Source organism: Saccostrea cucullata, unplaced genomic scaffold (assembly GCF_032062105.1).
Source record: "Saccostrea cucullata isolate Sc308-1 unplaced genomic scaffold, CSIRO_AGI_Scuc_v1 ctg8590, whole genome shotgun sequence".
Lineage (NCBI taxonomy): Eukaryota > Metazoa > Mollusca > Bivalvia > Ostreida > Ostreidae > Saccostrea > Saccostrea cuccullata.
In genome coordinates, this window is record NW_026933092.1 from 27946 (window position 1) to 41968 (window position 14023).

Genomic DNA, 14023 nt, shown 5'->3' on the forward strand with positions numbered 1-14023 from the left:
CCTGCTGCACTTTCATTTAGATCAGATTTGAAAAAAACTTGGTACTAAATTGTTTAAAAAACAAATTTAAATATTGTGCACACGTTATCTGTGCATATTATGTCTGTATTTAATCGTTAAAATTACGTTAGATGTACCCTGTCTCTCTGACAAATCAATTTTTATCGGGTTCGATGTTCATGAAAATTCTACATACAGGCGCCATATTGGACAACGTGCAGAAACGACAGAGAATTTGATTAAACTCGTTTTGTAGTTTGTGGGGTTTTAAAGCTCTTAATTACGTTTACTTTTACTTAAAAGGTATTACCGGTAATTGTTTGATTTATTGTCTTTGAATGCTTATATATATATATATATATATGAAATTGGTGTATGAAATTATAAATTCAGATCAAGTGGAACGGTAACTATTAGACTTCCACTGTGGCGATTTGTAGAAGATTTTACTGTACTCTTTTTCCAGTGTGCGGGATTTTAAATGACGATAAGCTGAAAACCGTGTAACGGATTATAAATCGAACGGTATCTGTGAAAACGGCACTTTTTATATGTTGTAGAAACGGCAATAAAAACGACTTTCACATTCCTAATCTTGAGTTATCTCCCGTTCGGCCGTTGTCGGCGTAACGCTCATTTTTTCCCACTTTACCCTTTGTTAGTTGGCTGTTAATATCTTTAATCTTCAAACGTTATCGGACAATTTCGATCTATACATGTTTTTCCAGAGTATGGGGCAACATGAAGAACGTAATGAACATATTCATACAGATTTTATTTTTAAGATACTGACCAATAAAGTTGGTATGGTTATAGATGGAAAACAGTGTCTTACACCAGTTGACCCCACAAAAGGAATAACTTTTGCAAATGTGAAAGTTGTGTGTATACTATTTGCAAAAGGCTTTTTACTACACAGTTTAGTTTTATGAAGAGGAGAGTCCGGCCTCTAAAACTGGTCGCCCCAGGCGTCGGGCAATGGTAAATGCACATCCCTGTGTTTTGTGTTAGCTTGATGAAGTAAAATATATTATTATACTTTCATGTTAAATACTAAAATCTGATTGGATTAGACGCAGGTAACAATCCATTCGATTACCCTGAGCCTTAGCAACACACGTGACAACGGGTAACACAACGATAATGCCACATGCGTGGAAATTATGCGCGTACGGTTCACCGTAGAATTCTCAAAACGTCAGTTGCGCATTTGAAAGAACCAGAATTAACTTGACGTCAATAAAAGCTTGCGTCCAATATAGCTTACTTGAAAACAACAAACGACAGACGATACATGCTTGCGAGTGTAGGAAACATGCTTGCGAGCCAGAAATAACGAAACTTTATATGATAAATGACTCGAATTCGAGTATCAAACAAACAATAAGGAGATTAGTGAACCGGTGAGTGTGAAAGCTTTCTATACATGAACGTAAAGACGATCGACGGTTTTTTTTTTGCTGACGTCCTAAATCAGTAAGACATTCAGTATAATAAAATAAATGGTGCCTGTTTTGTAGGGTAACATTTGAAATTGACACCCCACGGAAAACCATTGTCAACCTTTGCTGATGCGTCGGTTGACAATGGTTTTCCTTGGGGTGTCAATTTCAAATGTTACCCTACAAAACAGGCACCATTTATATAGTGGTTTCCTATGTAAAACCAATGTAAAACGTTTCTTGTGAAATCAATTACATTTACTCCTTAACGAACACAAATAATATCATGAAAATTCATCAACATTTTATAAAGAATGAATATAACACTTATGCAAAATTTCTAATTGCTATGATAATAAGTCAAGTTTGGTGAAATAATCAACATGCATATGTCCATTGACCCGGAGCAGCATCGCTATGTCATTTAAAGTCACTTCAGCCTGAGATTGTTTGCATGTAAAACGACCGGAAAGTGTATAAAACTTTTCCTTCTTTGTTATTTATTACATAAAACATTACAAAAATCAAACAAATCTCTTTTCTTAAAATATTCTTTAAAAATGTATGCTCTTGTTACCCCAGTGTAAAATTATCATTTGTGGGAAAATGTGACTTAGAATCATGCAGTGCAGATTTATGCAACATGGATCAACAATATTAATACAGTACGTAATAACTGCACGATGGTTGTCTGGAGCTTTTGATTTTACTCTGGGTGAATTAATTGTTAAAAAATAAAAATTTTAAGTAAGCTGGCTGCTCCACCCTTGACGTCAAAATCAAATTTTGCGTTCTTAGCAGGTTTCTCTACCACGGTTCATTTTTTATGATCTGCGTATTCCTGATCAAATTTCTAACAAAGTTGCACATAATGAATTTGAAATAAAGCTGAAAAATTGTACAAATAAGCTGAATTATTTTCACTCTTATTATGGGTTCACGAAGAGTTTGAACTTTGGTGATACATATTTTCAATATCTAATTTTGTGAAAGCTCTGGCTACCCCTACTATTGACGCATTTATATACCATTGTACAGGAAATAGTGTATTTCAAATGTATATGCAAATTTTCACCGAAAGACGTTCATTAGAAAGCAGAATATACACATGTCTCAATGATTTTCAAACAGCCCTTGTATATGAAGGAAAAATTTAAGACATTTTTCTAGGTTGTTAATATAATTCAAATTTATTAGCTTGATGTTTTGAACTGTGTAAAGTATAGATCCAAGTCATATAAATTAAAATTATCTGTCCGTTTTTTTTATGCACCCGAATTTTTTTGGGGCGAATATTGTTTTTGTCCTGTCTGTTTGTCTGTTGTCAACTTTAACCTTAGCCAAAACTTTTGAACCGTAAGAGATGGAGACTTCATATTTGGTATGCATACTCCTCTAAAAAAGTTCTTTCAAATGACATCAAGGTCAATGACCTTGTGACCTTGAATGTGACCTATATGCAAAAAATAGGTTTTTCAACTGTTTGTCATAACTTTTGAACCATAAGAGATAGAGACTTCATATTTGGTATGCATACTCCTCTAATAAAGTTGTTTCAAATGACATCAAGGTCAATGACCTTGTGACCTTGAATGTGACCTATATGCTAAAAATAGGTTTTTCAACTGTTTGTCATAACTTTTGAACAATAAGAGATAGAGACTTCATATTTGGTATGCATACTCCTCTAATAAAGTTCCTTCAAATGACATCAAGGTCAATGACCTTGTGACCTTGACTGTGACCTTTATACTAAAAATAGTTTTTTCCACTTTTTGCCATAACTTTTGAACCATAGGAGATAGGGACTTCATATTTAGTATGCATACCCCACTAATTAAGTTCTTACAAACAACACCAAGTTCAATGATCTTGTGACCTTGACTGTGACCTATATACTAAAAATAGCTTTTTCGAACTTTGTTGACGCCGGGTGCATAGTGTTTCACAAACACATCTTGTTTTCTTTGGTTACATTTTCAACACAAAGAAATTAAGTTTATTATGGTATCATAAAAATGCATTTAACTATTAGAATAAAATTACATAACAACTTCAAGTACGTGCTGCTAAGTGTTGGCATAGTTAAAGCATTTGATCAGCAAATTTGTATTTTATACAAGGTAGTAAATTTCCTGTACAGAATCTTGACCCATGTTGCTATCAGAGTTTTGTATTACCGATATGTGATTTTAAGTTCGATTTTGTATACGCATGTATTTGTAAATTATGGCATAGACTGAAGTTATAGAGTTTTCAATATTGAAAAAAATTTAAAAGTAACACATATGTAAGGCACATAATGACCAGCTGATTATTTATAAGGTGTATAACTACAGTTGATAAATACACTGTATATACAATTATTGTACACATTGTCACCTTACTTTGAAATGATGCACCTGAAATATGTAAAAGGACCACTCTGCTATATAATGGATCATTGGGACGTTGAGCAATATACATTCAATCAAGTCAAATTATGACATCAAGTCAAAGGGTAGAATGGTACCACAATAGGACATCAGAATTTAAATTTGATTAATTATCCCCCCCCCCAAACTTCGTTTGGGGGGGTATATAGGAATCACCTTGTCTGTCTGTCCGTCTGTGCAAATGTGTCCCGTCCATATCTTTCTTACCGAGGGACATTAAAATCCACTACTATACACAAAGATTGCCCATGACCTAAGGGTGTATTATGACCTTGACCCAAGGTCATTTGGGGAACTTCAAGGTCACTGGAAGAAAAATTTCATAATTCGTGTCCGGTCCACATCTTTCTTATGGATAAACTTGGTAGGTTCTCATTTCATGCAAAGATTGCCCATGACCCAAGGGTGTGTCTTGACCTTGACTCAAGGTCATTTAGGAACTTCAAGGTCACTGGAAGAAAAATTTCATTACTCGTGTCCGGTCCGTATCTTTCTTATGGATAAACTTGGTAGGTTCTCATTTCACTCAAAGATTGTCCATGACCTAAGGGTGTGTCATTACCTTGACCCAAGGTCATTTATGGAAGTTCTAGGTCACTGGAAGAAAATTTCATAATTCATTTCCGGTCCATATCCTTCTTATTGATAAACTTGGTAGGTTCTCATTTCACACAAAGATTGCCCATGACCCAAGGGTGTTTCATGACCTTGACCCAAGGTCATTTGGGGAAGTCCAAGGTCACTGTAAGAAAAATTTCATAATTCATGTGTGATATCTATCTTTATTATGGATAAAACCCAGCGGGGGGTATTTTGTCCCTTTTGGACAGTTCTAGTTATAATTTATATACAGTCAGGGAAAAGCCATAAAAATGATAAATCTCAAGAACAGCAAGGCCATGATTAGTCATGTTTATTAATATGCAAGAATCTTAGTACATGGATACACCTATATGTATATTAATACATTTGTGGTATCTTTCCATTATATAAACATACAGAGAGAAAATATCTTCAATACTGTATGAAGTTTGTCGAAGGGCAAAGGTCAATACAAGTTTTTAGCTCACCTGGCTCAAGTGAGCTTTTCTGATCACATTTTGTCTGGCGTCCAGCTGTCTGTAACTTTTCACATTTTCGACTTCTTCTCAAAAAGCGCTGGACAAATTTCAACCAAATTTATCACAAAGTATTCTTGTGTGAAGGGAATTCAAGTTTGTTCAAATGAAGGGCCACACCCCATTTCAATGGGAGATAATTGAAAATTACAGAAAAATTTATGGCATCTTTGAAAAAACCACTTGGCCAGGAAATATGAAACTTACATTGAAGTATTCTTTGGTAGTGTAGATTCAGGTTTCTTCAAATCATGACCCCCCGTGGGTAGGGTGGGGCCACAATAGACGATCAAAGTTTTGCATAGGAATATATAGGAAAAATCCTTAAAAATCTTCTTGAGAACAGCAAAGCCATGATTGGTCATATTTATATGGAAGTATCCTCAGGTAGTGAATATTCAGGTTTGTTTAAATCATGACCCCGGGGGTAGGGTGGGGCCAAAATGGACGATCAACAATTTATATCAGAATATAAAGGAAAAATCGTTTAAAACTCTTTCTTGAGAACAGCAAAGCCATGATTGATCATATTTATATAGAAGTATCCTCAGGTAGTGTAGATTCAAGTTTGTTCAAAGCATGACCCTCAGGGATGGGGGGGGGGACACAATGGACAGTGTTGTGTCAACTACTCTCAGTACCAAATCTAATAGTACATTTTTGGTACATCACTCAAAGTGTGGGAGGGTGGAGAGGGGCAACCAGGCTTTCTATTCACATTTCCTATAATAAGGTAGTAAGGTACGGGAAAAAAGTGGGGGGGACCTTGGCCCCCCTGTTGCTACGCCCCTGCAAGTTTGTTCAAATCATAACCCTCCCCCCCCCCCCCCTCTTTTAGGATCGAGATCACTTAAAAATTTACTGAATTGATAGCCATAGTGCTCAGGTGAACGATGTGGCCTACGGGCCTCTTGTGTTGTCGTTCACATTTGTTTATAAATTTCTTAGATGCCAAGAAAGGGAAAAGCATCCCAAAGATCCAGAGATAAAGTTCATCGCAGATGGGTAGCAGAGACTCCCTCAAAGGACGGTAAGGATTCTGTTTCAGGTGCAGATCCTTTAAATGCCTTGAAGTTGGTACCTCTTCAAGGAAGTCTGCCTATCCCTGAGAGGGGTAACATAGCTATGTCTGACTCGCCAGTGTGCGTTTGTACACCAGAGAGTGTACCTTCACCAGTGTGTGAAGCAGGGCAGGCGCCACTAACTGACTCGCCGCGATGCGTTTGTACACCAGCGAGTGTACCATCACTGTCAGAAGTGGGTGATGCAGTTAGTAGGACAAATCAGAAAAGGTGCAAGATTCAAAATGAGGAAAATATACAAAACAAAAATGAGAAAGAAATACATGAGAACAATATAGAAAAATTGAAGAACAAAACTGAGAAAGAATTACATGAGAACAATATAGAAGAACTGAAGAACAAAACTGAGAAAGAAATTCATGAGAACAATATAGAAAAACTGAAGAACAAAAATCAGATAGATATATATGAGAACCATATAGAAACATTGAAGAACAAAATGGAGGATATGTCTGAGAACAGAATGGAACAGAAATTTCAAAATAACAGAAGCCAGGAATCATGCCAACAGGAAAGAAATATTCAATTAGAGAATGGGAAAGAAAAGAGAAATAAGGTACAATTTGGTATGAGTATTGGCACTGGAATATTTTCATCTCTGCAAGGAAACTTTCATCAAGGTTGTACTGAAGTATTTGGAATTACAAGTGGTAAACAATGTGTGGCTAATGCATTATCAAGCATAATTTTTTCAAGGGTAAAAAATCAAAATGCTTGGTTGTCATCAGACATTGACAAGATTTTGACAACTGGAAATGAACTTTATGGTTATCTGCAAGCAAGTTCAACTGTGCAGAATGAATATTTATTGATAGATGAATTACCAAATGAGATAGAAGTTTATGACAAATGCTTTTCTGTGCAAACTTTTGAATCGCAAGTTGGTTTAATTGGTTATGATGAAAGATTAAGAGATGATGTCGAAATGTTTGGTATGTCCATTTTAGAGGCATTGCAAAGGTCATTTGAAATGGCAGAATGTTCATTTGTTTGCTTTGGTGGAAACACTTTTTCTGTGATGAAAGTTGGAAAACAATACTTTCTTTTTGATTCCCATGCACGAGATCAGAGTGGATTACTTGATGCTAATGGAAAAAGTACATTGATTGGAGTAGAGACACTGGAAGGTGTGGCACAACATTGTTTGCAGTTGGCATTATCTCTCTCTGTTAACCAGAATTCTCAATTTGAAATAACGCCAGTAAATATCATTGAATTAGGTACTGATGACATACACATAGTAGAGGAAAGTTCATCTGATAGAGCAGCAGAAATTGAAAAAGGTGATGTCCTTCTAGATAGATATTTTGATGATCAAGAATGTAGACTGAAAAATATGGTCAAAAGAAAGGAAAAGGAAGGAAAAATCAGATATTCCAGAAATGAGTACATTAGAAATTACATGAAAAATTGGAGGAAAAATGAACATGCTAGAAATATTGAGAAAGTAAGAGACAAATTGGCAAAGCAAGAAAAAAGATTAGACAATACAAAAAGAACCATTGAGAAAGAAAGGGACAAAACAGCAAGACAAGCCAAAAGGTTAGACAAAGAGTCAAGAAACATTGAGAGAGGAAGAGAAAGAGCAACAAAACAGTTAAAACGATTAGACAAAGAAATGAGATGCACTGAGAAAGAAAGGGACAAAAATGCAAGAAAAGCCAAACGGTTAGACAAAGAGTCAAGAAACATTGAGAAAGAAAGGGACAAAATAGCAAGGCAAGCAAAACGGCTAGACAAAGAGTCAAGAAACATTGAGAAAGGGAGGGAAAGAGCAACAAAACAGGTTAAACGATTAGACAAAGAAATGAGATGCATTGAGAAAGAAAAGGACAAAATCACAAAGAAAAGAAAGAGAAATGACCCAATATTTAGACTTTCTGAGAAAGAAAGAGAGAGAAATGCTAAGCAAAAACAAAGAGCAAATATAGACATAATGAATAATGAACATGACTGAGATGTCAGAAGAAAAAGGAAGTGTAGGGAAGATTCTGCATTTCTTGAAATGGAACGCATAAGAAAATCTGTGAAGAGAAACAATATTGACTATCGTGAGAATGAACAGTCTAGAGAAAAGAGTGCTAAAGCCCAAAAAAGAAAAGATCCTCGGTTTTGTAGGAAGGAAAATATTGCAAGAAAATGCAGAAAGAATGGAACATCACTTACAAATGCAATATCAGCATTTAACAAAAGAATAGAAGAAGGACCATTATATGTATGTACATGCTGTCACCAGACCTGGTTTTCTCATTCAGTTGTTGATAGCAACTTTCTTAGAAAAAATTTACCTACTGAAGATGTTGCAAAATTTCTCACCAACTATGTTTCAATTGGAGGAAAAGAATGGATATGTTTAACATGTAAGAAATCAATACAAGAAAAGAAAATGCCAAAGTTGTCAATAGCAAACCATGTACAATTTCCTACCAAACCTGAAGAACTTGAACTTCATCAGTTAGAAGAACGCCTCATAGCTCTACGGATTCCATTTATGCAGCTAAGAGAGTTGCCTAGAGGAAGACAGTTATCTATCAAAGGAAATGTTGTTAATGTTCCAGTAGATATCCAACCAACTGTAAACTCTTTGCCAAGACAGTTTAACAATGATATTACAGTGCCAGTCCGCTTAAAGAAGAGACTAAGTTACAAAACTTGTGATTTTGTGGAAAATGTGAGACCACAGCATGTAATCATTGCATTACACTGGTTGATGAGAAATAGCCAAATGTACAAAGATGCAAATATTCATTTAGATGATGAATGGGAAGCCAGAATAAATGCAGATAGTAGTGAAATTATTTCAGAATATTTTAACACAAGTACTTCTGGGTGTACTGAAGCAAGGAATACAAACCTTGATGGCACATCAGACAGGTTAGAAGAGAGTCATTTTGAAGAACTTGATGAAAGAGAGGGGAATTCTGGCAGTTGTGACACATTATTGGATGATGCAAATCCTGTGCAAGATCAGGTGTATACATTTGCTCCAGGAGAAGGTCAAACCCCATTGAGTTTGTACACTGATAAGGATGCAGAATTCTTGTCTTTTCCAACCATTTACTGTGGTCAGAGGATGGCATCAAATGATGATCGTGAAGTTAAAGTTCATTACAGTGATCTTGTGAAATGGGAACTAAGAAATATTGACAGACGTGCAGCAAACAGTGTGCCAAATTTATTTTTCAAAATGAAGAAAATTCAAATGAAGCAAATATCAGACAAAGTCAATCTTGTATTAAGAAGATGCAAGGGCACAGAGAAGAAATTAACAGCAGGTGATGTTCTCAATCAGGAAATACTTGACAAGATAACAAGATTAGATGAGGGATATTACATTTTTAGAACTTTACGGAACAGTCCTCCATATCTTGAGGCCAAAAAGAAAGAGTTGTTTGCAATGATTAGACAATTGGGATTACCAACATGGTTTGCATCTTTATCAGCAGCAGATACAAGATGGTCTGAGTTACTCAAAACTCTTGCTCAACTCAATCTCAAGAAATCACTAACTGACGAGGAAATAGACAATATGACATGGGCTGAAAAAACTGACTTGGTGCAAAAAGATCCGGTAACATGTGTTCGCTTTTTTGATCATAGAGTACATGTGTTTATTAATACTGTTTTGAAGAATGAGGATCATCCTGTCGGAGAACTGATAGATTTTTTTTATCGTGTTGAATTTCAGCATAGAGGATCACCTCACATTCATATGCTCATGTGGATAAAAGATGCTCCAAAATTTAAAGAAAATCCAGTGTCTGAAATTGCACAATTTATAGACAAGTATGTGTCTTGCTCTGCAAACTGTGATGATGACGATAGAGAATTTGTAGATTTACAAATTCACAAACATTCCAGAACATGTAGGAAAAAAGGAAAAGACATTTGTCGATTTGGATTTCCTCAGCCTCCCATGGATTCAACTTTGATTTTAGAACCTTTAACAGCAGATGATCCAGATTCAATGAGATACAAAGAAATTTTTGCAAAGGTTAAGAAAGAATTAGCAGATATGAAAGAAGGGAAAAGTATTTCTTTCAATGAATTTCTACATTCACTGAACCTGGAGAAAGAAGATTACATAAAGTCAGTCAGGAGTTCCCTTGATGGACCACAGCTTTTTCTGAAGAGAATCCCTAGTGAAATAAGAGTTAATCCTTATATGAAAAATGTTTTAACAGCATGGCGAGCTAATCATGATTTGCAGTTTGTGTTGGACCCATATGCATGTGCCATGTACATAGTGTCCTACATTAGCAAGTCTCAACGTGGAATGAGTAATCTGCTTGATCAAGCATGTAAGGAAGCAAGAGAAGGAAATATGGATTTGAAAAAACAGGTTCGACACATGGGAAACAAGTTCTTGAATGCAGTTGAGATAAGTGCACAAGAAGCAGCATACTTGAATTTACAATTGCCCTTAACAAAAAGTTCAAGAGATGTTGTATTTATAAATACATCACCGCCAGAAGAAAGAACTCTATTGAAATGTAAGTCTGCTTTAGAAGAATTACCAGAGAATTCCACAGACATTCATGCAAGCAGTGTGATCAAGCGTTATTCTCAAAGACCAAGGCAACTTGAAAACTGGTGTTTAGCAGACTATGCAGCAGAACTAGAAATTGTATATCCAGAAGAATTCAAAGAAAATGAGCTTCTAGAGCAAAATGATGATTCTGAAGATGAACAAGAATTCAGAGAATTGGAAGATGAAGAGATCAATTCAGAGCTGATTAGGATAGTTTTAAAAAATGGCATCATCATAAGGCAAAGGAGGAAGGCTAAATGCATTCGTTATGTCAACTACTCCATCAAAGTTGATTCTGAAAATCATTATAGAGAAAGGATTTTGCTTTTCCATCCGTGGAGAAAGGAAGAAATAGACATAAAAGGAAACAAATCAACATATGAAGAAAAATACAACCAACTGAAGAGTTTTATAGGTGCTAAAGTAAAGAAGTATGAACGCAATGCAGGGGAGTTGGAAGAGGCACAGAGGCAAGCTGAAGAGGCTAATGTACAATTTGATAGAGTTGCACCTAGTGCAGAGCAAACTGAACAAGAAGACTTGGAAGAAGGAAGTAGGGAAAGTGAGGCATTTGTGTATTTTGACCCAAAGCGTCCAGAAAATCACCAGAACTATGACATTGGAGTAGATCTTGGATTACCAAGTTGTTCTACTAATGATGATCAAACTCTTCAGTACAAAATGACCAATGAGTTGTATTTTCAGTTAGTTAGCAAGTTAAACAAAAAGCAAATGGACTTCTTTACTCATGTGCTTCATTGGATTAAAACCAAAAAAGAACCACTTAGAGTTTTCCTTACTGGTGGTGCAGGAGTTGGAAAGTCTGTTGTTGTAAGAGCTTTGTATGAGGCACTCACAAGACACTATTGCTCTACTGAAGGTGAAAATCCAGATGACTGCAAGGTTCTACTTTGTGCTCCAACTGGAAAAGCTGCATTTAATATAAAAGGACAGACAATACATTCAGCATTCAAAATTCCAGCAAGTCAGGGGTTTAACTGCAAGCCTCTTGATAGTGAATCTTTGAACACACTTAGGACAAAGTACAAATATTTGTCAACGGTCATCATTGATGAAGTTTCAATGGTCGGAAATTCTCAGTTAAATTGCGTACATGAGCGTCTGAAGCAGATAAAAGGGAGCATGGAATATTTTGGAGGTGTCAATGTAATTTTGATAGGAGATCTTTTCCAGTTAAAGCCAGTAATGGATGGATGGGTTTTCGATGACTTGAAGAAAAACTTTGGACCATTGGCAATAAACTTATGGCGGGAATTGTTCACAATGCATGAGCTTACAGAAATAATGAGACAGAAAGATGATGTTCAGTTTGCTGAGTTACTTAACCGTTTACGAGAAGGAAATCAATCTGAAGCTGATATACAGACGTTGAAGCAGCACTGTGTAGATGAATCACAATCAGAATGTTTTAGAAATGTTACACGATTGTATACCAGAAATGAAAGTGTGAATGCTTACAACAACCAAGTGTTTCTATTGGCTCAAGGTGAAAAGGTCAATATACCAGCTCATGATTCTGTAGTAGGAAGGGAAAATTTAATACAGCACTTAAATTTGCCAGATGACTCCTCTAAAACAGCTGGATTGGCTAAAAATGTTCCCATAGCACTTGGTCTCCAGTATGAAATAACTGCAAACTTATCTGTTGACGATGGGCTTACAAATGGTACATCATGTAGAGTAGAGTACATAGATAGGAGACAAGAAAACACTGAAAGACCAAGTATAATATGGGTTTCTTTTGATGACAGAAATACTGCAAAATCATGGAGATATCAGTATAGACATCTCTTTGGGCATGAAGTAGATAAGTCTTGGACACCAATATTTGATGTGAGAAGGAGCTTTCAGTACCTGCGACACACTGTTGTTCGTATACAATTTCCATTGCGACTTTCTGCAGCCAAGACTGTGCACAAATCTCAGGGGGACACAATGGATCAAGCTGTTATCAATCTCGATATGAATCCAAAATTTTCATTGCCACACATTCACTATGTTGCTCTAAGCAGGGTTACGAAGATTACAGGACTTCATATCTTGAGTTTAAATGAAAACAAAATGTGTGCATCTGAGAAGGTGAAAAAAGAAATGTGTAGACTACGGACAGAAGCAACATTACAATTATGTTTTCAGCCGATAGATTCAACAAACAACCAGACCATAAACATTGCATTTCAGAATGTAAGATCACTGCATGCCCATTTTGCAAGTTTCAAAAATGAGCCAAATCTTCAACGGTGTCATATCATAGGAGTAGCTGCAACTTGGTTGACATCATCAGATGAAAATGAAGATTATGATTTGGGGAATTACAGCATGTTCAGGTTGGATTTTGCATTAAATCAGCAATGTGCCAGACCCCATAGAGGCATTATTACATACATTAGAAATGACTGTCAAATCATTAATCATGTGAGCCACTCAGACAAAGACTTGGAATGGCAGTACAGTGAAGTAAAGTTTAAAAATGAGAATTATCAAGTTGTTGTGCTATATAGAAGTCCTGGATCTACTGTTGAAAGAGCAAAAAACAACTTTATGAACAAATTGTCCAAAGTAGTTAAGAATCAGCAGAATATAGTCATTATTGGGGATTTCAATATAGATCTATCTCATGGAGGCTCTTCAGTGGCTACATACATGTCTGCAGCTTTCAGTTGTAATCAGATTGTGTCAAAGTCAACCCATTCTTCTGGATCATTGATAGACCATATTTACACAAATGTGACATGGCATATTATCACTGATGTCATAGAAAGTGTTTATTCTGACCACAAAGTAATATATACATCTTTAGCTAGAGATATTTAAAGGAACTATTGAGGAACAATTGAGGAAAGAAAGAGTTCATTTTATTTTTTCATTAATGAATTGAAGCCAATGCCTCTTCAGTGAAGTTTGCCTATACCTGACAGGGTTAACATAGCTATGTCTGACTCGCTGTGTGCGTTTGTACACCAGCGAGTGTACCTTCACCAGTGTGTGAAGCAGGGCAGGCGCCACCACCTGACTCGCTGTGTGCGTTTGTACACCACCGAGTGTACCATCACCAAGTTGGTGATGCAGGTGGTTTTGGAAGTCATTCTCATAAGGTGCTGTTCACTTAAAGTGTATATCCCTCAGTATTTATTTCCCACTGAAATTTTTTTCCCCTGATGCAGTTTCATTTATATTTTAATTACATGTATAAATATTACATCTTCAAGATTATTATTGAAAAAGAATTCTCTTCGATTATCTGTTCTTTTTACGATGTTTGTGAATACATGATATGACTTATGTCAAATTTAATTTGAGTGTCTACAAGTGCATGAAACTCTTTGCTTTACATTTATATAATGTATATGAATCATCTATATGCATGCCATACTTATTACTTTTAATGGAACTA

General features: G+C 35.9%; 2 protein-coding genes across 2 annotated transcripts; both read left to right on the plus strand.

Moving 5' to 3' along the window:
- The first annotated feature begins 5943 nt into the window (after nt 1–5943).
- On the plus strand, nt 5944–8034 carry LOC134237250 (putative autophagy-related protein 11). The gene has a single exon (XM_062719353.1). It carries the CDS (start codon nt 5944–5946, stop codon nt 8032–8034), a length of 2091 nt encoding a protein of 696 aa, XP_062575337.1.
- A 48-nt stretch (nt 8035–8082) lies between these two features.
- On the plus strand, nt 8083–13443 carry LOC134237251 (uncharacterized). The gene has a single exon (XM_062719355.1). It carries the CDS (start codon nt 8083–8085, stop codon nt 13441–13443), a length of 5361 nt encoding a protein of 1786 aa, XP_062575339.1.
- The last annotated feature ends 580 nt before the right edge of the window (nt 13444–14023 follow it).